The sequence below is a fragment of the Passer montanus genome, unplaced genomic scaffold (assembly GCF_014805655.1).
Source record: "Passer montanus isolate IOZ18808 unplaced genomic scaffold, ASM1480565v1 scaffold165, whole genome shotgun sequence".
Lineage (NCBI taxonomy): Eukaryota > Metazoa > Chordata > Aves > Passeriformes > Passeridae > Passer > Passer montanus.
In genome coordinates this window covers 653,601-680,772 of record NW_024363716.1, presented here as the reverse complement: position 1 = coordinate 680,772, position 27,172 = coordinate 653,601, and the positions used below count along the sequence as shown (strand labels likewise).

Genomic DNA, 27,172 nt, shown 5'->3' with positions numbered 1-27,172 from the left:
TATGTTTATAGTGTATTGGAAAGGCACTGAAATCATTTAGTGGGTCCTTTACCTACTGCAGAAGTTTATATGGAGAAATATTGCAAGGGGAGGTGGAAAAAAAAAAGAACTAAAAACATTTTTTAGAAATGTTTAATTAAAGTAAATTTTTTTCCCTGTCACCAGCAGAAGTATGAATGTGTTTTCATTTTTTTCCCCCTTCATTTGAAATGTTCAAAGCTGAAGAGAAGCCAAACGTAATTAACTATTCATGTGATTTGAAGTATTACTTCTAGAGTGTTTTGTGGGTTTAAAATAGAGCATGGGAAAGGATTTCAGTTGCAGAGGAAAGAGTTGGGGTTTTTTGTACCATACAGTTTGAGTTGTATTTGGGGAAATTTCTATAACTCAGCACTTTAATTCATTTACTTTACATTGGATTGTTTTTTCTGGGTGTTCTGGAGTCCAAAAAGGGCATAGTAAGGGCTGCTGCCATATGAAATATCTGCTGTCTCCTCTTTTTTTTTTTTTTGTCTTTTGGGACATATGTCCTGATAATCCCTCCTGCTCCAAACAGAAATGTTGGGAAACTTCAGAGTCATGTTCAGGTGTTTAAAGATGGTTCATTGTGGAAATCTGGTTTAATAAATAGAAAAATAATGACTTTTATAAATACAAAAATATTTAAAAATAGGGGTTGGAACCAGATCTTTAAGGATGGGTATTTCAGGTCCCATCCAACCCAAACCATTTCATGAGCCTGTGTTTTGTACAAGATCCATGCACTTTGTGGCTTTTTTTAAATTTTGTTTTAAAATGTAGTGTTGGACAGATCTTGAAATACAATGTGTCCAGTTCATTTTACTTAGACATTCATATTTATGTATAGATCTAGATTAGGTAGGCCTGGGGTTTGTTTGGGGTTTTTTTTTACCCTTTTTTGAGGAATTTTTGCCATTTTTGCTTTCACATAGGATAAGACAATGTCCAGCCCCTTCACAGAGACAAATTTGCATGATGTGAGAATCTCCTGAGCTGCCTCTCAATGAAATCATTCCAATCCTCTGACCAGAGAGTGGGGTCTTGTTGGACAAGTTGCTCCCCCAGAAGAGAGGAACCCCCCTGCTGTAACCACGAGTGGTGCAGGAAAACTCCAGGAAGAGCAGGGGGAGGGCTGAACTTTATCCCCAGATATTCAGCTTTGCCTCCCACCCTCCTCTTAGAAATCCCTTTTCCTGGGCAGCTGTTACCTGGAGCAGCTGCCCTGGCCTGTGCTGTGGGAGGAGGATTCTCAGCCTCCTCCCCAGTGTTGAACTGCACTGCTGGGGTGCCTGGCTGGTTTTATTTCTGGCACTGGGCACTGGGAAGATGCTGTGGGAAGCACATGAGACTCCAGCCCCCTTCCCCCAGCCTGGGTGCAGAGATCCTATTATTTCTGATAATTGATGCTGAGGGCTGTGGCGTGCCTCATTTAATCAGCCCTGCTCAGCACACTCCAGGGATGTAATTCATGTAATTCCACCTCCAACATGGCTGGCCAGCCTCGGACACACAGCCCAGCAGCCACAGCAGCTTTTAATCAGCTGTCTGAGCACTGTTTGTCTAATCAGCCAGGAACTCTGTCACAGCCAGACCAGAGGTGACATTAGCACATCTGGAATGCCTGGCTGCAGCACTGGAGGGAGGTGGTCAGGGATAGATTCTGCATGTGAATACTCTGCCAGGAATAAAAGCACAGCCACAGCAGCTTTTAATCAGCTGTCTGAGCACTGTTTGTCTAATCAGCCAGGAACTCTGTCACAGCCAGACCAGAGGTGACATTAGCACATCTGGAATGCCTGGCTGCAGCACTGGAGGGAGGTGGTCAGGGATAGACTGTGCCAGGAATAAAAGCTTGTTTCTACTCACCAAAATGGAAAAAGACCCGAACTGGAGCAGGTTGGAAGGGGTTAACATGGGGTTATGTTGACTGTAATATCCTGAGCATCCTTAGAGAACTTCCCAGGTAACAAACAGATGTGTCCTGAGATCACACCTGGGTTCAAACCCTTCCTACAAAGCCCTCCTGCTTTTGGAAGCAATGCTACCTGATCGTGGTGGCAGTAAACACATTTACAGCAGAACCTGGCTAATCAAAACTGGCCAGGACAAGCATCAGCAGAGGATAAACAGCAGCCCCAATAAAGAAGGCAAATACAGAAATTCTGTCTGCTCACAGCTGTAAAATTATTGCCTGAGCACATACAAAGAGAGGTGGTAATTGGGAGTGATTAAGTTTAATTGATTCCCAGTTCCTCCATATCTTTACAAAAGGCTGTCCTGGAGCCTGGTTTCCTCCTTCCTGTTCCAACACAGCTCTTCTCACTGATGTGCAGGTGTAAAAGCTTCTTCTACACCAACGGGGGCAGTTCATCTCTCAGGGAGCACTCAGAAACAGCAGCAAAGGGATGATCTGTGCCCCCACATCCTGCTGGATACTCAGAAACAGCAGCAAAGGGATGATCTGGATGTCCTGCCCAAGCTGCAGCTGCTGCCACCACCCCTGCTCAGGGACAAGGACAAGGACAAATCCTCCACTGAAAGGTGCCCAGGCATCAGAACAGGCTGCCCAGGGCAGGGCTGGAGTCACCATGCCTGGGGAGTCCAGAATGTGGGCAAGTGAGGCACTTTGTGCTGGGGCTCAGTGAGATGTTGGTGCAGATGTTGGGCTCGGCCTTGATGGGGCAGCCACAGCTTCCCTGCATCCTCAGTGTCCCAGGGCCAATACTGTTTGCCACTTCAGGAAAAGTTAAATTAAGTGCTGAGAAGTTGTTAGCTTCATCCCAGATGTTTGAGGTTTGAGAAGGTGTGTCTGGGTTTTTTTCCCCCTGGAATCTTTAGTTAGAAACACCTCTTGGTGGCATTTTTGTAAGAAAACACATTTCCAGAAATTACTTCAAAAATCAATCTGCCTTAAAGATCTTTTTTTTTTAATTATTTTTTATTTGGGAGTTTTTCTGTTAGATAATGAAGTATTTCTTACAGCATTTTATCGATAAACAGTTGTAGTTTCTTTGATTAAGCATATATATGAGATATATACATATATATACACACATATATATACACATATATGCATATGATGTATATATGAGATATATGATATAGATACATATTTTAATATATATAATATGTGTTTTTATATATTATATAGATATATATTTTATATATCTATATATCTAATCTATCTATCTATATCCCTCTCTATATATATTAAATATATTGGTTTCCAACCCCAATCATATATATATGATATAGAAAATAGATTTGGATAATAGATATATATATAGATATAGGTATATAGATATAGATATATGTATAGATATTATATAGATGGTATGGATGATAGAGATATAGATATATAGATTATAGATATAGATATAGATATAGATATAGATATAGATATAATGTCTGGAGCTGTTTGTTGGGTTTACTTTGGGGACCAGGAAGTGAAGCCAGAGCAGACAAACTGAATATCCTGGGAAATAATTCAAAGCCAAAGCAGGCAGCTAATGACCTGCAGGGCCTGTTCCAGCCTGGTTGTGGGTAACAGCAGTGTGTAATTCCAGAGGCAGGCAGGGTAGGATGGCTCTGCCCTCCCTGGCACATCAATCACCCTGCAGAGGCTTTGCCTGGCAGTGTCCAAACCCTCACTGAATCCTTAAAGGCAGGAGAGCACCTGGAGGAAGCAGGCAGGAGCCTAATCGATGCCAAAGGATGCGTGTGGATGGATCAGGACCTCAGCATCTCTGTGGGAAAAGTCCATTTGTTTAAAGGGAAGGGAAAGGCCTGACACTTAACACATTAAAATGGATTATTTCATCAATAGGTTAATAGAAAAGCAGGCTGCAGGTTCAGTCCTGCACGCAAAACGTGCCATTAAAGTGTGAAAAATGGGAAAGGCACTGGGAAAGGGTCTCTGTGCACTGGAGACCATCTTCCCTTTCAGAGGGGTGCCAAACCTCAATTTTGCCTATTTATATGTAAATGTTTCAGAGGAAAAACAAGTTTTCTGCAGGGCAATTGTGCCTCTCTAGTGCAGAGACTTCTTAAACAGGTCTTTAAATGAAAGGGTTTTTCCAGCTTGAAGGATGCACCCAGTGGAAACACTTTTAGATTTGGTGATGCCACTCAGAATGCAGTCCTCCTTTTCAGTATGGAGCATTGAACGCAGCAGATGGCTTTATTCAAATCATACCTGGCTTAGCAGTCAGGGGGGTTCAGGCAGTGCTCTTCCAGCTCTAATTCTTCAGGTGAAAATGGGGCTTTTTGTTAAAGCCTGGAATGACTTTGTGGCACTGTCCCTTCTCCCTGTCAGCAGCTGTCTGGTCTGAGTTCTGTGGGGCATGACAGAAATTCCCCCATAAATATTGAAGGAAGTTTCTTCAGTTATTGTATCCTGGTGCTGGCTGTGTTGTGGGGTGTGGATGACATCCTAAAGAGAGAGGGACATCTGTGGTGGGAGGGAGAAGGGTCTGTGGTCCCTTAGAAGACTTCTTGAGTCCAGCCACCAACTCAGCACCATCATGTTCACCACTAAACCCTGTCCCACATCCAAGTGCCATTTACACACTTCCAGACAGGGGAATTCCAGCAGTTCCCTGTTCTTCCAGTGGCTCTCAGGTGTCCTGGGCTACTCAGATGTTTCATCTGGTTCCTGTGTGAGGAAACCCAGCCAAACTTCAAGATTCTAAAGAGGGTAAAAATGTAACTTGAAAATGTGCCCTAATGAGCCTTGGAACAGGGTACTTTTGAGCCAGATTTTCTATTCATTGTGAAGCAGCAGCTCAGAGGATCTCAAAGTTTGGGTCAATTCTAATAAAACAAGGGTGTTGCTATTCTCTGTAAAGAACAGACTTTTTTCCCCTGTCCTTTCCAAATAAACACTTTGATTTTGCAATGGGGGAGGAATTTTGGAGCAGCCTAAGATAGTGAAAAGTATCCCTGTCCATGGCAGGGGGTGGAACAAGATGGGCTTTGAGGTCCCTTCCAACCCAAACCATTCTGGGATTTTATGATTCTGCTTCCTCTGAGCACAGTGCTGCAAAGAACATTTGTTGGGATGAGGATTTAAGGTCATTACATCATCATCTCAGTTTCTGAAGGTGGTGATGTAAAAGGAGATTTAAGGGTGAACTCTGGGCACCAAGTGATCCCCACAGGCTTTTGGAGGAAAAGGAGCTCTTGTCTGGCTGTGTTTTGTTGTGAAGTAAATCACATTTTACAGTAGCTGTTTTGTCCAGTCCTGTATGTTCTGCTCAAATACTTCCTGCCTTCTTTTTCTTTTTTGCCCTTTTTTTTTTGACTTCTACTGGTCTGTTTTTGTCTATTCCAATAGCAGATCCATTTAATCTTGTCAAATGGTGTCATGTTGTGGTGACTGAAAGAAGAATCACTCTGAAGATGAGGTTTTCCACACTGGCCATAGATTGCAGGGGCTGAGTGGTCCTTGTGTGCATTTTCTGTGTGTAGCTCTTCACGTGTGAGCAGGCTCGTGCTTGGATTTTACTTCACATGCTTTTTGATGTTTCTTTTCTCCCCTTTTTCATTGACCAAAAAAAAAAATTTTTTTTCTTTCTTCCTTCCCCTTCTTTTTTTCTTTATTTTTATTCTCTTTTTTATTTTTTTTTTCTCTCTTCCCCTCCTGCTCTCTGGACGCAGCCAAACGCAAAGCTTGGAAACTAAACCGTGTTGGTAGCCTGCGAAATATTTACAGCAGCAGCAGCACCAACACCGAAGGTAACAAACCCACCCGCCCCAGACAAACACCTCCTCTCTCCCCCCCTTTTTTTAACCCACTTCTCCAGAATTTCACCCTCCTTGCCCCTCTCCCTTTCCCCCTGGAAATGAGATTTGCCCCAAGCATGCGTGTTTGTTTCCACCCCGTGTTTGCAGAGTCATTCCACTTGGTCTTTTCATCTTTCTGTTCGTGCCTTTTGTTTTGCCATTCATGTTCCTTTCAGCTTACTTAAATTTTGACCTTTCCCTCTAGTCGTGGAGTGGTGATGTTTAAATTACTTCAGGAACCCATTTTCTCCTTTTATTTATTTTTTTTTAAGAGATACATATATATATTTTCCCTTACTCCATGTGGGCACTCAATGTAATATTTCCCAAGTTATTACGGTTTTTAAAAGTGTTAGTATCAGGTGTAATGATCTGTAGCCAAATACAATAGTGTGCCATGACATTTAAGTAACAATCTTAATTTGTTTTGTGCAAGCCTTCTCCATAATGCTCTTTGCAGCTCTAATCCAGAGGCGAGACAGTGCCGGGTCATTTGCATGTGCTACTCTTGCTTGTAAATTCTGGATATTGTTGTATTTCTAAAGGTCACCCGGTGCCAAAGTTCACAAATTGACTTACATTGCTTTTTTTTTCCCCCACCCAAGGCAGCCATCATGCCTTTTGTATAATAGCACATGGAATTTTATGTATTTATTTTCCCCCCTCCCCTCTCCACCTTCAAACAACACAATTACAAACTTTTTTTTTAATATATATATATTTTTATTATTATTACAAATGTCAAAGGTCAGAACGACTCGCAAACCAAGCAAGGAGGGGGGGGGGGGGGGAAAAAAACCATCTCCAGCAGCATGGAAGAGGGATGGTGTAAGGAACAGGCAATGCAAAATAGGTCACAACTCAGTAATCTCCCTATAAGGGAGGGGTTTTTTTTTTTCTCTTCACTTAAGTGCAAACCAAATGGGTCAAGTAATCGCCAGCGCATGCCCTAACACTAATTGACTTATTTTGGAATGATTATAACTGTAATATTTTTCTTAATGTCACTGTTTTCTGGGCTGTTGATTTTAGTGATTGCCAAGCGGTGGCATTAAATCTCTTGTAAATTTTAAATTGCATGCTATTTCTGTAAACAAGTCCCTCTGTTCACATCCTGATCATTAACCTTTGGTGATTTATATCACCGTCCTTTTTTTGCACAATTACAGCCCAGGCTGCTGCCGGGGGCCTGGCTCTCCCTGCCAAAGTGTGCACAGGAAACAAAAGTGGGGTTTTATTCCAGCTTGTTAAGGCAGCTTTTTTTTTTTTAACTATAATTTTGTTTCATTTCTCAGACTAAGTGTAAAATTATTGCCTTTCAGAGCTGCTAAGCTGGCTGGTTTGATCCTTTCATTGTCTTTTCAAATAAATATGAAAAGACAGAGAGTGACTGTAAGATATTCATAAGTCTTGTGGTTGTCTTTTTTCCACTTTAATAATCTTCAATTTTCTATTTGTTGTTTATACCTCCCAGCCCCATTTTTCTTCTGATCAGGTATGGTTGTTGCTACAGGTTTAGTGCTTGAGAAGCCTGTAAATTTTATTTACCTGTTCATAAACTGCAGCAGAGGAACAAACATATGGAATTCCCTTGTGTTTTACAGATCAAGTTTTTGTAGGGCCTGTCTAATTTGAGCAATCTTTTCTTTTACTGATCAAACTAAGTACTGAAGGCACCTTGGTATGGAAACACAGTCCTGCTGGCCGTGGCCCAAAAAGTTTTGAGATCAAAATGAAACTCTAAAATTGGGCAAATGTATCATTTTTTGGATGTTTTATCCCCTTCCAAAAGCTGGAGGTTCAATATTCTTATCTGTGAGCCTTTGTGTGAGAGCTGCAATGGTGAGACATGCAAATGTGGAGTTAATGAGCATTGTAAGTATTAAAAACCACATGTTTAGATAATTATGCCTTCAAAAAAGAGAACAATGATGGGAAATGACAGTCCAGAATAACAAATCTGCTTTGGTCCTTGGCACACGCTTGCTCAGTGGCACTCACACCTATTCACACACCAAAAAACATTTCCCTCAGGTTCAGCCCTGGCTTGAAAAGCTCTCCAGTCATTTTTAACTCCCTGCTGGTGTTTTTGGGTGCTCTGGGTGTGCTGCCAGGTGGGCAGATCTCACCTGGAGCCCAGTGCTGCTCTTGTGCTCTGGGGGGTGATGGTGATGCCTTTCTGGGCTACCTAAAAACAGAGGCCAGACAAAATTAAGGGAATAAAAGCAGTTCTATTTATTGAGGGGCCTTCAGGGGCTACACCCAAAAAATGAAAAATGGGTCATGGGTTTTCACACTTTTATATGTTTTGTCCATTGGGGGTTAATCTCTTGTGCTCTGGGGGGTGATGGTGATGCCTTTCTGGGCTACCTAAAAACAGAGGCCAGACAAAAATAAGGGAATAAAAGCAGTTCTATTTATTGAGGGGCCTTCAGGGGCTACACCCAAAAAATGGACAATGGGTCATGGGTTTTCACACTTTTATACGTTTTGTCCACTGGGGGTTAATCTCCCAATTAACTGCAGGTAATGAAGTAATTTCAGTTTGTTCCCCCAACAATTCAGTTTGTTTCCATCTTTCAGGGTGTCCTCGATTCCCAGGTCTGGAGAGGAATTGTTGTGTCTGACCAAAATGGGAAAGCAGCAGCTCACACTGTATATGGAGTTTAGAGTTTCACACGAAAGAATTGCAGGGTTACAAATAGATGGAAAATAGAAAAGCTGGAATCCTAAGGCTTCAGTGTGGGGGCACTCTGTGCTTGAGCTTCCCCATCAGAGGGGCTGCTCTCTCCTGGCTGTTTCATGGCAAAAATAAGGTTTTGGGTGGGATTTTCCCCAGGTCTGGGATCCCATCTGAAGGACTCAGCCTTCTGAGGGTGTCAGAATCACTGAGGTTGGAAAAGCCCTCCCAGCCCATCGAGTCCAGGCTGTGCCTGATGCCCACCTTGTCCCCAGCCCAGAGCCCTGAGTGCCACCTCCAGCGCTGCCTTGGACACCTCCAGGGATGGGCACTGCACTCCAGTCCCTGAGCACCCTTTCCATGGGGAAATTCCTGCTGCTGTCCACCCTGAGCCTGCCCTGACCCAGCCTGAGGCTGCTCCCTCTCCTCCTGTCCCTGTTCCCTGGCAGCAGAGCCCAACCCCTGCCTTGCCCCAAAATTGCAGTTACCTCCTCCATCAGATCTGTCTCATTACAAGAAATCTTGATTTAATTCATGTTAGAGTCTGCCTAAACTCTTTAGCTGTCAGATTTTGGCTGGTTTTCCACAGGAGGCCAAATGAGAAAGTCCCACGTGCTCCCTGTTGCAGGCAGCCAGGCTTGAAGCAATCCTTTGCTTCTTTGGGGGGAAAAGGAGGTAGTAGCAGGGAGTTCTGCTTAAAGCAAACCCCACTCTGGTTTTAAGGGTACCTTGTACCTGTTATCATGGCAGTGTTATTAAAATACAGAATAATTTCTCCTGTACCAGCAGATTTCAGGCCAGGCTGGACAGGGCTTGGAGCAACCTGGGATAGTGGAAGGTGTCCTGTGGCAGGGGGTGGAGCTGGATGAGCTTTATGGTCCCTTCCAGCTCAAACCATTCTGTGATTCTACAATTTTGCAGCACAGCAGGAAGCATTATCTTTAAGGAATTAAAAACCTGTACTCTCCATGCATAAAGGTCCTTATTTTCCCCCTCCTCACTGTTGCATGTGTGATTTTGGTTGTATCTGGTGGGCACTGAGGGAGAACTTTTTTGTTTGGATACTCGTACTTGGCAGTCCCAAGCTACCTTTGGTTCCAAAGTCATGCTGTGGTGCTGTGCTCGTGCAGGAAGTTACATCTAAACTGGATTTTTAAAAATTTTTCTGTCTAAACTGGATTTTAAAGAATTTTTCAACTTGAGTTGCCTTGGCACCCAAATAAAACATGGAGCCCATGAGGCAGAGGGCTTCAGTGCCTTCAGCCTTTCACCACCATTCAGAGAAATGTGATCTAAACCAGAAATAAACTCTTCCAGTGGAACACAGCCTTTACCAAGAGCTGTGGGCGAGTGACAGCAGAGCTCCGTTGTCCTGGCGGGGTTGATTTTCAAAACTAATTAGATTTAGACACTGGGTTTGGAAAGGGGAGAGAAGTATTAGCATAGCCATGCCCAGTGGGACATGGCACAAATATTTCCTTAATTGAGGCTGCTAATAAACATACTTATCTGCCAAGTGAGGGGGGTGATTCTCACCGAGTGCCAAAGGTAACGCGACCCAACACGCGCGGGACGTAAATAACACAATTGTTGTAAACAAATTGTGGTTGTAAACAACTCCTGCTCCTTCCCAGGGCACCCCAGCAGCTCTTCCCTCTCCTCCTTTTGAAAGGATGAAGGGTTATGGTGCTTGAGCAGAAGAGATTTTCAGGAGAGGGAGGAGGAGGCGATGGAAAAGGAGCTTAAATAGGTCTGGGTGTTACTTGAGGCAGGCTTGGCTGGGATTCAGGCTGTAACCTCAGCTCTTGAAGGTGCTTCAGGAGCATTTGAAACATGCCCTCATGGGGGTTTTGGTGCTGCACTTGACTTCTTCTTCCTGGGAAGTGTTTCCTGTGTGAGTGGCACGACCCTCCAGATGTGCATGATGAGTTGCTGTTAATTAGCAGCAGCACCAGCATCCTCTGCTATCAGACAGCTGTCTTGGGCAGAGATACAAATGCACAGCCTGGTTGGCCTGGAAGCCAGAAAATCCAGTCTTATTCTGGCAAAATACTCATAAATGCCTCTTAGAAATATTTATCTGTTTAAAAGTCACCTTTCAGGATGGGTGTGATTTCTGCACAGCAGAAAGGAGCCCTTGCCTACTCTTGACTTTCCATGCTGAAAGGTTGGACCAGGTGATCCTTGAGGTCCCTCCCAACCACCTGATCTTCTAGGATTTTTGTGACAGCTGTCTTGGGCAGAGATACAAATGCACAGCCTGGTTGGCCTGGAAGCCAGAAAATCCAGTCTTATTCTGGCAAAATACTCATAAATGCCTCTTAGAAATATTTATCTGTTTAAAAGTCACCTTTCAGGATGGGTGTGATTTCTGCACAGCAGAAAGGAGCCCTTGCCTACTCTTGACTTTCCATGCTGAAAGGTTGGACCAGGTGATCCTTGAGGTCCCTCCCAACCTGATCTTCTAGGATTTTTGTGGCTTGGAATTGTGCCCCTCACTGGTGCAAGGTGTTATTTATGCAGTTCTTAATATTGAGAGTAAAATAGGAGGGGAGTGGAAATGGAGACCAAGGTGATTTGTGCACATTATTCAGGACCCCTCCTGAGAGATACCAGGAGGTGTGAGTGCTTCTGGACATGTGTTTTCCCTACATTCCATAGACTAAAAATGGAGTTCTCTGGAACAAGTTATGGACTAATTGTATCCTGTGGTAATTTTCAGAGTGGTTTTCTAAACCTGATCCCAGTCCCACATCACAAACACATGGGATGGGGAAGGCGGGGGGGCCATGCCCTGAACGTTTGTTTTTTCTTCCACAGTCCTAAGAAATTTTATCTCTTTGTTTTCCAGAAGTGGGTGGGCTGTGGCAGTGTCTGGTTTTTGGCAGAGCAAAATAAATTGTGAACTTGGGTTAAATGCAGTTGGCTGTGGAAAGATGATGGTGAGAAGTGTCCCTGGAATCCCAGAATGATTTCTGTTGGAAGCGACCTTAAAGCCCATCCCATTCCACCCCTGTTATGAGCAGGGACACCTTCCACTGTCCCAGGCTGCTCCAAGCCCTGTCCAGCCTGGCCTGGAACATTTCCAAGGATGGGGAAGCCACATCTGGGCACCCTAAAATTCACTGATTCCATGTGGGCTTCCACTAAAAGAAGAAACCTCTTGTGCTTTTCCTTCCGTATCACCACAGTCTCACAGTTTTGGCTCATTTCCCAGCCCAGCCACCCTTCCCTCTTCAAAAAAAGAAAAAAAAAAGGCAAAACAAACAACAACAGCATTTTTAGACATCTCCTGTTGATAATAACTTCCAAATGGAAGTCAGTGGCAGCTGGTTCTTCACACTTTAACCCTTCCTCTGCTGCCCTTCCAGGAAATAATTGATGACTGATTGGCCCATTAACCTTTTTTTCTTTAAAAAAAAAAAAAAGTTTGACAGCCTGGACTTGTGTAATGAGGAGGGATTCCTGGTGAAATCAGGCTGATGGCTGAGTTGCTTGCCCCTGAGGATGCAAAATTAGCCCCATGGGACCTCGTCTGCATAGAAACTGGACACAATTAGTGTAATATCCGGTGTTATTAATGTAGTTTGGAGTAATTGGGCAGGTTGATTTCGACAGGTTGATGGTGCTAAAATACTATTATAGTGGACCTTTCCATGAATAACTGTTAAACATGGAAAACTGTTTAATAAAATTTTGTGATTGGGCTCACAGGGATTTAAATAGCACAAGCTATAATTTGGCTGAAGAGTAAAAGTGAACAACTTCATCCTCCTGCCTGGATTTTCCTGTTCCTGCATGCTGTGCTTAAGGACATACAGGAACAGGTTTGTTCCTTGTCTTCTGAAGGAATTGCCCTGGGGCTGATGTGGAGCAGGCACTGCTGCTTTGTTTCACAGTTGAGCTTGGGGGGAAAAAAATACTGGTGTGTTTAAGCAGAAAAAATTAAGGAGGATGCCTTCAACCAGCACAGCTTTTTGGGGAGTAAATCTGAAGCTTCAGTGGATATAGAATCATGGAATTACTAAGGTTAGAAATGACCTACAGGATCATCAAGTGCAGCAGTTCCTCCAGCACTGCCACGTTCCCCACTAATCCATGTCCCCAGGTGTCATATTTACAAATCTTAGCCACAAGGGCCCCCCTGAGCCTCCTTTTCTCCAGGCTGAGCTCCTTCCCAGTTCCCTCAGTCTCTCCTGGGGCTCCAGCCCCTTCCCCAGCTCCATTTTCTCCTTCCCAGTTCCCTCAGTCTCTCCTGGGCCTCCAGCCCCTTCCCCAGCTCCATTTTCTTCTCTGGACCTCAAAATGTCCTTCCAGCCCCACCTGAAAACGTGCTGCAGCTCTCCTGGGCTTATTTCTCCTGGGCAAACCAGCTCCATGTGTGATCAGCATCATTAAAGAGCAGATCAGAGCAGTCAGTGGTGCTGCAGAGACCTTAACTGTGTTGTCCTACAGGAGACAGTGCACAGGGCTGAATGTAACTTCATTTATTGTGGAGTAGTTCCTCTTAGATCCTCCTCACAAAACCCTGAAAGCTCTGCTTGATAAACGAGGCTTTGGCCGTGATTAATTCATGGCATTTTGGGGAATGTTTCTACCTGTTTGTTTGGAACACTGTGTTGCTAAAGTGGAACACTTGTAGCTGTGCATCATTCATCTTTGACCCAGGTGAATGACATGGAGCTGTGTCAGGGGGGTTTAGGTTGGATTTTAGGAAAAGGTTCTTCTCCCAGAGGGTGTTGGGCACTGAACAGTCTCCACAGGGTTTGGGCATAGCCCCAGGCTGCCAGAGCTCCAGGAGCATTTGGACACCACTCCCAGGGATGCACAGGGTGGGATTGTTGGGGTGTCTGTGCAAGGCCAGGGGCTGGACTTTGATCCTCTGGATCCCTTCCAACTCTGGACATTCCATGATTTCTTTTCCCACTTAGCCCATGCACAGTTTTCCAGTAAAACTGTTTCAGGTACTTTCCTGCACCTGAAAATGACATTGAGCTCTGTGTTTATCCCCACCTCGAGGTGCCAAGTCACCTCCTGCTGCTTTTGAGGCATCCTTACAGCAGTGCAGGCACTGGCCTTGCTGACATGGAGCTTATCCAAGAAAACCCCTTGTCCCCCAGCTTGGGAACACAGCTGCCAGCAGTGCTGTCTTTAAATCTGCTGCTGGATCTGTCCCTGATCTGTGCATGTTTATGGATGATGAGGGAACACAGTGGTGGCATGGCTCTGAATATATAATAAGTCATTATCGGACAAAATGTTCTTTCTGAAGCTCGTTATGGCTGATGTTCACCAGAATTTTGTGCTCTATTATTCTTTTCCTTTCATGCCTCGTGCCAGCCCGTCCCAATTGCACTCACTCTGCTTCAGCTTCCTTGATTTTTTTAATTTGGCACTGGTGTCCCATGTGTAGGTGGGGTGTGTGTCCATTTATTTCAGTTTGCTGCTATTTCCATGTGCTGCTCCTCTGGCCTGAATACTTGTCCTTCTCCTCCAGCAGCCCTAAGGATATTTCACTGACCCTCTCTCCTGGCTTCTCAGATCATTTTCTCATCTCCCATGTCGGACGTGGATGTTGAATAGGTTGAACTGATTTTAATCCTGTATTATAGCCTAGTAATTATTATTATTATCATCCCAGTATTTATGTTGTAGAGGAGAAAATGTCCACATCTGCTTTAAAATATCTGTGCTTGTAAAAACTGCTTGAAAGAAGAGGGTAAATGGTTACATTTTCTGTATTATCAGCTCTTTGTGGTCCATTCATCTTTTATTTTGTGGCACCCTTTGATTTTTACATTATGCAGCTTTTAGCACCTCAGGCTTAAATCTGAATGAAGCTTGTTGGCCACTTTATGTTTGATTAAGGTACAGACTCGATTCCAAGCTCACAAACACAGGGACTGAGTATTTACCAAAACCTCTGCTTTATCTGCATAGCATTTGGAGAGGAAAAGCAGATCCTGGTTGTTTCCTGGTGCACTGTGCAGGGCAGGATCCACACCTGCAGTTACAGGATTTGCACAATCTCAGAATGGTTTGGATTGGAAGGGACCTTCAAGATCATCCAGTGCTACCCGTGCCATGGGCAGAGACACCTTCCACTGTCCCAGGTTGCTCCAAGCCCTGTCCAACCTGGCCTTGGGCACTGCCAGGGATGCAGGGGCAGCCACAGCTGCTCTGGGCACCCTGTGCCAGGGCCTGCCCACCCTCACAGGGAAAAATTTCTCCCCAGTATCCCATCTAAATCTACCCGCCTTCATCTTAAAGCCATTGTGTAACAGAAGTTCTTATCAACCAAGGTTGTTTCAGCTGCTTTTCACTATCCTTAACTTAACCTGTTGCATTTATTTTTTCTTTTTTTTTTTTTTCCCAGAGCAAGAAGAGAACTTTGAGTTTATCATTGTCTCTCTCACGGGCCAGACTTGGCACTTTGAAGCAACCACCTACGAAGAGAGGGACGCGTGGGTCCAAGCCATAGAGAGCCAGATCCTGGCCAGTTTACAGTCCTGTGAGAGCAGCAAGAACAAGGTATGGGGCACAGAGTAATGCTGGCAATCACCCATGGGTCAGGGGATCATTAGGATGGCAGCAAATTCTGGATTTTAAGGCCTTGCTCCTCAAGGTGTGTGTGTTCCCCCCAGAGCTGAGCAGGGTTGGAGCTCTCTAAGGGAAGAACGTGGCCTGGGAGGAGCAGATTTCCCCTTGGAATGCTTTCCTTTGGTGACACAAGGAATCTGCTCAGCTTTCCTGTCAAAACTAATGTTTAAAATCTGAGATGTCTTCAGCCAATGCTCATTTTGGGAGAACTTCTGTGTCTTGAGTGCAGGTGTCTGTAAACACTTCACAGGAGAGAGCAAGGTGCTGAGTGCTGATTGAGGGAGAGAAATGGCCAATAATTGTCCAGAACTGTAGATCCTTGAATGTTTCCCACCTAACAGTTGTCTTTCATGATTTTATAGTGCAAGGAAGAAACTCATACTTTAAATGAATGCCTGTCTTCATTGCCCTGCTGTGCCAGACTAGATCAAACACCAGTAATTACCATCATCATAACACAATTTACTTCCCATTTTGTGTTAAAAAATGGTTTTTTTCTAGCATATATTCCTGAGAGGGAGGAAAATCACAGCTTACATGTTTCTTGCTTAGCATGGGTTCACACCTTCTGAAATGAATGTGTGTGTTATCAGAGCACAGAAGGGGAAGTTTGTACATTAACACCTACATAAAAAGATGAATACAAAAGGATAAAGAGTGGTTGGGAAATGGCTCAGAGAGGTTCTTCTCACTGGGTTCCCAAAGCATGTGAGAAGAACTGGCTGGAACAGCAAAGGGCAGTTGGCTGGACAGGTTTAGCAGGTGTCCCATGGAAGTTGTGTCTCCAGGTGGATATCCTCCACAAGCCTATTTAAATCACACCCTCAGGTAGCCCTCAAGGCAGTTTAGTTGGTGTCTGGGTTTGAAAAGACAGGTGTCTGCTAAGGAAGGCAGGAGCCTCCCCTAAAATGGAAAATGTAAACCCCCTCCCCTTGAGCTATTATAATTTTGAAATTAAGGGGCTCTCAGGCAAAGATATGGGAATAGGAATAACAGTTCTTTACTAGGGAAGAAAATAAAAATGAAATAAATAATGCAGAGATAGAGGACAACACTGACAGAGTCAGAATACGACCTGACACCCTGTGGGTGAGGGTGTTGCTGGCAGTCCCATTAAGTGGTGGCTGCAGCCCTCCTGCAGTGCCAGGTGTGGTTCTGCTGGGGCAGGGATCCTGGACAAGGGTGGAGTTTTCCTCTGAAGGTCCAGTGGTGATGTAGATGGGCTTGGACTTCCTCTGGGAATGCAGGGCAGAAGAAAGCTGCTCCTCTGGGAATGCAGTGGGGAAAGGCTGCTGTGGTGTTCCCAGTGTCAGATTCTGTCCAGGAAGGAATGCTTGGTTCCTCTCCCTGGGTGCAGCATCTCCCAATGGCTTGAGGAATTTTATCAGCCATGCAGGACACTCAGTGGCCATGAACAGAAGATACCTCCTGCAGGGAGGATTTGCTGTGGAAAAGATTAAGAAAACTGCCCAATTAAGAGAAGAGAACTGCCCCACCTCTGACAGACACAGAATAGAATACACACCCCCAGGCATATCTTGTATTTCCAGCCTAAGACAGCTGGGTGGAGCTGACCTGCCTGTACATCAGGAGAATCTCCCCCAGCAGAGGTCGTGGGCAGGTCATCGTGGGGAGCATTTAAAGGGGAGCCACCGGGTGAAATCTGACCTTTGGATGATGAAAAACTTCCAGCCTCTTCTGCAAACGTCCCTTAGTCTTCATTAGCACAAGCACACACATCAATAAAAGAAATTGATCTTGTAAAATAATATTCTTGTCTCATTTATCTCAAGAAGCAAGCCTACAGTGTGGCTGCTGCTCTTGGGAAGAGCAGGGCCAAGCAAGATTTAGAATCTCTGTTAGAATCCAGGCTGGAGACCCCAAAAGTCTGGGAGGTGCCAAGGATCACTGTTCCTTGAGAGGCAAATGAAGACTTGAGGTTCTTTGGCTGTGTTCATTCGACCTTGGTCTGAGCTTTGGGGTTTGCTGCTGGTTCAGCTGACAGTTGTGTCCTGGGGGTTTTTGGGTTCTTGCTGCTGACTGGTGTCTCTGGCTCCCCGCAGTCGCGCCTGACGAGCCAGAACGAGGCCATGGCGCTGCAGTCCATCAGGAACATCAGAGGCAATGCCCACTGCGTGGACTGCGAGGCACAGAGTGAGTACAGCCGCCTGACTGCCCTCTGCCCCTTCTCCTTGGCCAGGCCCTGGCAGCACCCAGCCCTCTGTGACATCCCCTCTGTTGTTTGCACATCTCTGCTTCGTGCAGGATTTGCTTAACCAGGCTCATTTGATCTTAATTTATGCTCAATATCTGCCACATCAAGTGCATCCTGCTTTTTTCCCCTCGTTGTTTCACCTTGAATGTCAGCATTACTGTACTTTACTTCAAAGAAAAGGCAAAAAGTTTGTTGTTTGACACCAGTCCCTTCCATTTCCCTCCTGTTTTGCATGGTGAGAGCACACGTGCCATGGTAATATTTTCAAAGAGGTAGAGCTTGATTGCTGGCTGTTTGGTTTGGTTTTTCAGGCTTGCTTGTCAGAAGAAACCAAAGTCATTGCTCATTATATCTGGATACTAGAAAACTGATTTTGGATTATTTTTTTTCTTCCCCTTTGTGTTTCTTTCCCCCTTTTTTTTTTATTTTTTGAAACATATGCTCAGTGTTCTGAAGAGTGTTCTCAGGAATACTTTGAGCTGTGCTTCACCTCACTAACCCCGACTGAGGCCATTATTCTGGTGCTCTTTAGTTCCAGGGGTTTGCAACAAAGCCACAGAAAGGAAGTTCTCTTGCTCTAAAGCAATTAGTTGTAGGAGCTAAAGGACTGAGAACTTGTGCATTTTTATTTCTTTGATATTTGGAAGTCAGAACTTTCCTTGTGATTTTTACACATGCTTAAAATGGAAAAATATTCGCTTACTTTTCTTCAGGTGTGACTTTTATTTTTATAGATTGGCTGCTTGGGGTTCTGACTCCAGGTCTATGCCATTCTGACCCCCCAGTGTAAAAAGGACATTTGTACATAAGTGCAGGTGCTTTTGCACCAATAATTTGGTCTCTGCTTTCACTCTCAGTGATCCAGCACATGCTAAACCAGGGAAAAGCTTGGTTTGAGAGGTATTTTAGCATCTGGTGCCCAAAGCAAGTCTTATTTATCAGTGTGCTTTCATAGTGACCTGGCAGTCGTTGAGATTTCCCCCAAAGCTTTGATGCAGCTCAGGAGGAAGGCAGGAAGGGTGTGTGCTGTGGATGAGGAGGAGGGGGTCTGGGAGTGACCTCCATGGATATTTAGCTCATTTGAAATACTCACTGCTGCCTCTGAGCAGCACATGGTCGGAGTGGTACTGAGTCCTGCTCCACTGTTGGTGGCATTTTCCTAGCCTTGGTAACTAGATATTTATTTATAAAACATACAAATATATTCTATTTTTATATTTTTTTTTTTATGGATGGTTATATTATACATCCATAAGATGCAGTCCTTTCAGTGCAGACAACTTCCACAACATCCTTCTGATCCACCTCAGCCCTACCCAGACTCTACACTCCTAGCCCTGCTAGCTGGATATTTATTTATAAAATATACAACCAGATTCTATTTATATATATATATTTATGGGAGATTATATTATGTATCTATAAGATACAGTCCCTTCAGTGCAGACAACTTCCACAACATCCTTCTGATCCACCTCAGCCCTACCCAGACTCCACACTCCTAGCCTTGCTAACTAGATATTTATTTATAAAATATACAGTTATATATTTTATATATATTTATGGGAGGTTATATTGTATAGCCATAAGATGCAGTCCCTTCAGTGCAGACAACTTCCACAACATCCTTCTGATCCACCTCTGCTCTACCCAGACTGTCCCCAAGGCTGGTGTTTCTCTCCCCAGCAATGCACATAACCCAGGATTTATGCAGCCAGGATGGATGCTTCATCAGGAAAATGCTTGTGCAAGAAAGCAGCACTCTTTTTTTATCTTTTTTTGGTTTTTTTCCCCCAACCAATCTGTTTTTCAGTCAGATTGCTCATGGGTCAAGCTGGCCCCCGTGCCTGGTGCCAGCAGCAGGGATGTGCCAGGAGCTCGTTGCTGGGAGGGGGCAGAGTGGGGCAGCCCGTTTTGGCAACACTCTGTCATGTGGCTTTTGTGGGGGGATGATTTTGGAATCTCAGCTGGACTTGTTTGTATTCTCACAGATGATTTATACCCTCTTTGACTCCTCGTGCTGTTTGACCTTCCTGATTTTAAGGCCACTGTCGTTCCTTTGGAAAAATGTGAGATATTTCCAGAGCCGTGGAATCTAAAATGTAAACACACACAGAGGAGGTGAACCTCAGCCTGCTGCTTTTTCTGCAGGGCTTTGCTTCATTCCCTTGCTGCCTTGCCTGGGCAGGTCCTTACCCCCAGAGCACTTAACATCACAAACCCCAGCACTCCGTGGAAGTCTCACGCTGTTTGCATCTCCACAGAGCCAGATGTTTGGGAGCACAGGAGTGTGAGATGTTGCCATCCCTCAGCTCTATTCAGGAGTCATCAATCTCACACTTCAGAAGCCTCATTCTCCCTCTTTCTGGAGCTCTTTGCCTTTTGAGCACTTGATGCAGCACTTTGTTTCACGGGGGAATTCTGCCTTGTTGGATGTTAATCCAGCAGCTGTGTGCTGCCAGCATCCTGGCTTTTGGCAGCCTCCAGCTAAAGTTATTCAATATTCTCCTGTCAGCATTCCCATCCCAGAGCCAGAGAAGAGGCAAAGTGCTCTTTAGGAGCTGGAGTTTGTGCCCAGGATTTGATTTCAAGTTTGAAAAGGAAACTGGTGTTGCCTTTTCCAGAGCAGCAGAGTCCTGGTGCTGACTGTCTGGAAAAGCCACCCAAGGTGATCCAATAGTTCAGGGAAACCCAGCTGAATTTCTGGATTTTGGCTCAGCAGAGGATAAATATCAGTCACCTCTCCCAAGACACCTGGAGAACATGGGACATGAGATCTTCGCTGTTGTAGAAGAAAATAGGGAGTGTTTAAAAACATGGATTCTCATAATGAGTTTTCCATTCCAGGAGTCTGATCACATACTCCGGTGTATTTTGTATTTGAAAACCAGACACTGAGATAATAATTTGGACAATCTTGTCCTACCCATCACAAAATTCAGTTTTTCATACAGAATAGGAAAATGAAAAAGAATAGAAGAGTTGCAAACTTTTCTCCCCCTTCTGCAGCAACTCAAGATGCCCTCACCCCTGCTTCTTCTTTCCCTGGCTCTTCTGCTCCTCCTTCCAGCAATTCCTTCTGCTCAGCCCAGGGATATCTCACAGCTGCTGACCTCAGGAAGGTTCAGCCTTTCATCAGCCTCCTTGGATCCAAAGGGATGAAGGAGACAGTGGGGAGGGGTTATTCTCCTAAGGGAGTGTTCACCTCCAAATGGTGAAGCTGATTGAGGTGAGAGTCAGAGTGGGGAAGAGTTTTTCAGGGAAGGAGTGAGCTGAGATTTTGAGGCTATCAACAGCTGGAAATTGTAATCTGGATATATTCCAGATTACAATTCCAGCTCATTTTTTGTTTGACCAGTTCTAAGTAAAGCACCTCTAGCTGCACTGAGTTGGCTTTTTCTTCCTTTTGCTGTCAAACCTTGACGCCCACACCTGCCACGTGCTCGTGAATCCCCCAGTTCAGAGTTGCTATCACCATCAGCAGGAAAAGGGAGCTGGGTTTGTATCATCTTTAAAGTTAAAAAAAAACCAAACCCAGCCTTGAATAGTTACAGCTTTCTAACCACTTGTGGTGTGAATTTGTGATAGCAATTTCCATTTCTGTAACAAGCCCGGCCCTTGCCTTGCCACATTTGCCACTTTCCCACTCAGCTGTGTGTTGTCAGATTGTTGAAATTGAAAATAATATCTTGCTGAAATTTCATGGAACTTCCTGGTTGTTGTTTTGGGGGACTCCTTCGGTCCTAGCAGTGCTGGCAACTGAGAGGCTCTTCCAACCCAAACCATTCTGTGATGCTCTGAAGCAGGGGAATAATTCAAGAATTTTTTCAGTACAAAATGCTCTACATGTGCTTCAAGTAGAGAGGTGTTTGGGAGGGAGATCAGGTCCTTAACTCCAATTCTGTCAGACTAATTGGAATAATGGAAGTTGGTATTCCATTCTCTTGCTTCATTCTGAGTTCATGCCTCTTAGAGCTCATTGCACTTGGGATTTTTGTGAGGATAACCCTGGCCTTTGCAGGTCAGGGGTTTCATCCCAGTCACAGTTTGCAAATTTCAAGTTATTACTTGCTGTGTTCAAATTTATACCAACAAATTGAGATTTTGGGGGATTTTTATTGTGTTTCAGACACACCAGTGGTTCCCCCACTGGCAAAACCACAGTGGAGGTGTCTGAAAAATTACGGAATTGAAGGAGTTTTGTAGTTGTTGTACCAAAAGCTTGGAAAGCATGGCAGGAGTTTTGTCTCACCTGATTTTTTTGGAGATCTGAAATGCTGTATATCTATAATGTGGATATTAAATTATGTATAATGTAGGACTTGGTATGCACAGGAACTTTTAAACAAAAGATGTGCTTTTCTGCTCAAGTGGAATGGGATGAGGGATTTTTCTTCTTGGTTGCATTTTTAGATTTCCATGGACTGGTTGAAAAATGTCAGTCAATGCCTTCAGTGAAATGTGGGACTTCACAATTAAAATTATGAGCTTTCCTTTCCTATTTTTTGTCCAAACGTGACATGGGAAAGAACTAGAAAATGTTTTGTTTCCACATATTTTGGCTGCCAGAAATAGCTTTTCAGTTGTGGGTTACACAAAGTGGAGACAAGTCTTTGGATTAATTTTTCACAACAGAAGGAAACATTGGAAATTCATTTTCTGTCAGCTCCAAATTTTGTTTCGATAGGAACAAGAATTGCCTGCCCTCTTAATTAATCCCCATTTTCCTGCTTGGCATTTGGGGTAGTTCTTTGGGATGCACCGAGTGAGGCATGAAGAAAAGATCTGACAGCAGGGGGTTAGAAAAAAGAAAACAAAATTCCTCTCATATTTTTGGTTGCATATGTTAAGGTGAATGGTTGTTGGAGAGAAGGCAATCCATACAAATCTAGATTTTGATTACACAGGACAGTGGCAAAAGAGCTTTGAACCATGTTGGGAAATGGAATTTCCCATCTGGTGTCAGGTTTGTCCCAGTGTCACCCTTTGTGGGGTTGTTTTGGGTGGGTGCAATCCTTCTGGCTCGTGCCCTGGAACTGGGGCTGTTCCAGGTGGGACATGCCCACCTTGGTGTTCATCTCCCTGATGCTGGAGATGGAAGAAGAGTCAGATGGAAGCACCATAGGCAGCTGCTGGTGTGCTTGGTTGTTGAGGGAGCTGATGGAGTTAGCATGAGGTAATTGTTTCTAGGCTCTGGTTTTTGTCTCCTTTTTCCCTTTCAGCTGACTACGAGCAGCTCTGGGTTCCCAGGGAGGGGCTTTCTTCGCTGTTTCATCATCCTTTATCCATCACTGTGCTTATATTGCCTTTGTTCCTCCTTTTCCCTCTAATTCATTGGGGTTTTTTGACTGGAGGTGGAGTGATGCATCTTTTGAGACACCACATTTTATTTTTCTGTACTCCTTGAAGGGTTGGCACCTCCACTGACCCTGGAAGACCTCCCAGCTGCTCTTTAGGACAAGACACCCCCAGAGCCAAAACCTTCATGCACAAACACCAGCTGGGAAGTTCTGTGGGGTGTTCCATTGTGCTAACTGCTGTGTCCCTTGTCCTGCAGACCCCGACTGGGCCAGCCTCAACCTGGGAGCCCTCATCTGCATCGAATGCTCAGGTATCCACCGCAACCTCGGCACGCACCTGTCCCGGGTGCGCTCCCTGGACCTGGATGACTGGCCCATCGAGCTCATCAAGGTCATGTCAGCCATTGGCAACGAGCTGGCCAACAGTGTGTGGGAGGAGAACAGCCAAGGCCACGTGAAGCCTTGCCCAGACTCCACCAGGTGGGTTTGCGCTGGCCGCGCTGTCGCTGTGATATTTTATGGAAATCCTTTGCTAGGATTTTTCTCCTATTCTAGCTGAGAAGCCTCAGAAAAGAAATGTAAACAATTAACTATCTGATGGCCACGGAATGTGGTCTGGAGGTTGTTTGCCAACAGGTGCATCTGTGATTGGTGCATGTGGATTGTTTCTGCTCAATGCCATGGTCCAGCTGTGTGGACTCTCTGAGAGTCACAGGTTTTTATTATTCATTCCTTTCCATTCCTTTCTAGCTTTCTGAAGGATCCTTTCTCTCTATCCTTTTTAGTATAGTTTTAGTGTAGCATTTTAATATAATATCATAATACAATAAAAGAGCCTTCTGAAACATGGAGTCAAGATTCTCATCTCTTCCCTCATCCTGGGACCCTTGAACACAACCACACCGTGCCTCGCCCGGCGCGTGACACTGCCACCACTTTGGAGTTCTGCCTTGTGGGAAAATCATCATTTATAACATCACATTGTTTATAACCCCAGGAAGAACGTGTGGCAAAGTGGGAGGTGGCAAAAGTTGAGTGACCTCGTTGCTTTCTCGCTCTTGTGAAGGTTTCCTCAGCAGCTCTGCAGTTTTCTGTTCAGTGGGAGATGGAAACCTCCCACCTGCTTCTTCCTCCATCCAAATTATCCTGTCATGTGCTCCTTTGTCTCAGTGGGCCACCAAGCTCCTGCCTCTCCTGTCATTTTGTCATTAACAATCTCCCTTCAGAGTTTCTTGTACCTGGCTGTCAGGTCTTTGGTCCTGCTCAGGGATGTTCAAAGTCCTGCTCGCCATGGACTTGATTGCTTTTTTTGTGTGTGATGTATGTGAAACCATGAGCTGCTGGGGGGTGTCTCCTTTGAGAGCAGCTTTTTACCTGCCTCTCATAGCTCCACACAGTGAAAATCTTCCTGTGATGTGCTGTCCTACCTGAAACTGGGGGGTTTTATGCTGAATTAATCTGATCAGTGTCAGAGACAGATGTTTTGAGAATACTTTTTGCAGTTGTGGATCAGGTGGAGGGATCACCATGCCTGGGCCAGTTCCTGCAGCAGAGGGCTGGGTTTGTGCTGTTGTGTGTAATAAAGTCAAGTGTTCCTTATTGCATTATTTCGTTAGCCCTGAAAAATGAATTTGTGGTGCCACCTTTGGTTCATCTTCGAGAATGAAGCCACTGCATTAATCAGGCTACTTAGATGAATGGCTGTGCATCTAAAAGTGCTCAGGGAGCCCCAAAGAGAGGTTTTGTTCAGGCAGAAATGGGATGTCTGCTCTATACGTGTGTATTATTGGGCACAATGATTTCATTAAGTAGATTGAAATGAACTTTCAGTCATTGCTGTCACTTCAATACCGAGATTTTATATTCTTGCACCTCACAAATATATGTTGCTCCTTACTGCTGAGGTGAGTAGTTCCAAACAGCTGAAAGGAAAGTGCTTGCACTCAATTGGAATTCTATTAAAAAAAAAAGAAAAATCACATTATTTCAGTAGTCATGTAATAATCATCATGAAAAATCTAAAATCCATGTGACTGTGATGAAAAGAGCACCATCCATTTCAATTAATAACTCACTCAGGATTGAATTTTACTTCTAGAAAATCAACTTTTTTTCTCTTAGAATTTCATACACAGGGCTTATTTTAATTCTCCCACTTTGTTTCTGTGCATCTTCATGGTTATATTCTGACATAGTTGTATGGTTATATTCTGATTGTCACTGATATCACTGCCCTTTCTCTCCTGCACTGCAACATTTTTGGACAAAAAGATTCATTTTATAGATAGGATTTTCTAGCTCTCTGTCCAGGTTCATGCTTATGTGATAGAAGAGGTGCTAGGAAAAGCAGAATTAGGATGATGTGGAAATTTTCCCACAAAGTAATTGCAGTCTTGCTTTGCTGCTCCCATTCCTCTGCTGTTTGCAGCAGGGACTGAAATGCAATTTTTTACATAAATACCAGAGAGTTCTGCTTTTTCCAAGTGTGTGCCTGCTTCTGTGCTTCCCTTTGGTCTCTGCCAGCATCACAATCCTTCTGTCCAAGCTGTGGGGAGAAAATAAATTCAAGTTCTTCAGGTAGAGGCTCTGCTTCCCATGGTCTCACTGCTGCTTGGAGTTTTGCATGAGGAATTCTATTGGAAGCAGCTGAAATGGCCCTGAAAGGAGGGTTAAACAAACCTTCCTTTTGTTGTTGTGGAGGGACTGCAGGGGGAAGAGGCAGCTCCAGGAGAGCTGGAGAGGGACTTAGGACAAGGAATGGAGTTACAGGACACAGGGAATGGCTCCACTGCCAGAGGGCAGGGATGGATGGGATATTGGGAAGGAATTGTTCCCTGTGAGGGTGCTGAGGCCCTGGCACAGGGTGCCCAGAGCAGCTGTGGCTGCCCCTGGATCCCTGGCAGTGCCCAAGGCCAGGCTGGATGGGGCTTGGAGCACCTGGGCTAGTGGGAAGTGTCCCTGCCCATGGCAGGCATGAAACTGGATGGTCCTGAAGGTCCCTTCCACCCCAAACCATTCTGGGAATCTCATTCTGTGATGGGCCCTCCATAGACACTTTTAGAGGGCATCAGGTGGGTTTCACCTTTTCATGTTGTGTCCTTCTATTGGGGATGAAGCTATCAGTGGAAACCCACACATTTCTAGGGACACCAAAAAAAAAAAAAGTAATGAGCTGCTCCACAAATACTGAGTTGTTGGGCTGGGAGGCTCAAGGAATGTTCACAGGCTGGACTAAGAGGAACCTGAAAGTCTTGATGTGGCTTTCAAAGCAGTCCCTTCAGCCTGGGAGAGGTTGGCACTGATCACTCTATGCTTGCTGTGGCATTCTCTGTGTTTCTGTGGAGTAGAGGAGAGGTAGGAGGAATTCATGGAGATGGTTTCTGACAGGAGGAATTGCCAAATGGCTACTCTAGGTCATGGTATAATTAAGGAATCTTAGCTAGGAAAATGTCACCATTATTTCTGGAAACAGAGCTGAGTGCAGCTTCCCTGCAGTAATTTTGCACACTCAGAAATAAGATACCAAATTCAAGACCTTACCATGGCCTGCACCTTCCTCATGAGGGACAGCTCCAATCTCTGCTCTCTGTGACAGGGACAGAACCCAGGGAGTGGCTGGAGCTGTGTCAGGGGATGTTTAGGTTGGATTTTAGGAAAAAGTTCTTCTCCCAGAGGGTGCTGGGCATTGCCCAGGCTCCCCCAGGGAAAGGGCACAGCCCCAGGCTGGCAGAGCCCAGGGAACATTTGAACAATGCTCTCAGGGATGCACAGGGTGGGATTGTTGGGGGGTCTGTGCAGGGCCAGGGGTTGGACTCCCTGATCCTTGTGGTCCCTTCCAGCTCAGCAAATTCTGTGATTAAACCACATGAAACACTGCTGTGCTTTTCTAACCCACTCAGATGCACTTCAGATTCTCCATCCAAGCAAATCATAGGAAAAGATAAACCCGGACACTTCCTTTGGAGGCCAGAAAGGTTCTGAGATTGGAAGGTGTGTAAAATCAAAGCCTGGGAGCTCTTCAGCCAAAGGCATTATCCCTCCTGCACTGGGCAGGGATATACTGCTCAGCTATATCCTCTAATGTTGATGTGTTCTAGGAGAGGCAAGCAGCCTGGTCTAGAGAAGGTGTGCCATGGCAGGGGGTGGGATGAGATGGGCTTTAAGGCCTATTCCAACCCATTTCCAATCCATCCTGGGATTCTTCAGGCAGATCTCCAGGTCTTTCGGTGCCCCTGTAAGTGAAAAGCAGCAGCCAGGATGGCCTCTGGCACTGACCTGGAAGGCTTTGGGAGCACAGGTGTGGTGGGATCCCCAAGGAAGAGGCACAAGGCAGAGCTGAGGGTGTTTCTGGGATTTCTTGAGGAAGGAGGAATAAACAGGAGCTCCGCTGAGCACGGAAAGTTGGGGAAATGGTGGAAAAGCCAAGCCCAGGCAAACACTTGAGTATGAAAGGGAGCAGGGACCAGCTGGCCCCTGAGCTGTGGTGTCTGTGGGTCCCTGATTAGGTCAGCTCTGGAGAGCTGGTAATTGGTTCCAGCAATTACCAGCAGCCCCGAGAACGCCGCTCCAACT

At 45.0% G+C, this 27,172-nt stretch overlaps 1 protein-coding gene across 10 annotated transcripts in view; it reads left to right on the top strand.

Annotated features, from left to right (window-relative positions):
• The window catches only part of AGAP1 (ArfGAP with GTPase domain, ankyrin repeat and PH domain 1), a 308,565-nt gene that overhangs the window by 251,051 nt on the left and 30,342 nt on the right, over positions 1–27,172 (top strand). For 6 of the 10 annotated variants that reach the window (XM_039703606.1, XM_039703605.1, XM_039703602.1 and 3 more), the window contains 4 exons: positions 5,680–5,757; positions 14,862–15,016; positions 17,149–17,239; positions 22,858–23,080. In XM_039703606.1, the coding sequence (XP_039559540.1) occupies positions 5,680–5,757; positions 14,862–15,016; positions 17,149–17,239; positions 22,858–23,080 (547 nt within the window). The remainder of the gene's footprint in view (positions 1–5,679; positions 5,758–14,861; positions 15,017–17,148; positions 17,240–22,857; positions 23,081–27,172) is intronic. The other 4 variants (XM_039703608.1, XM_039703607.1, XM_039703603.1 and 1 more) reach the window with 1 other exon arrangement.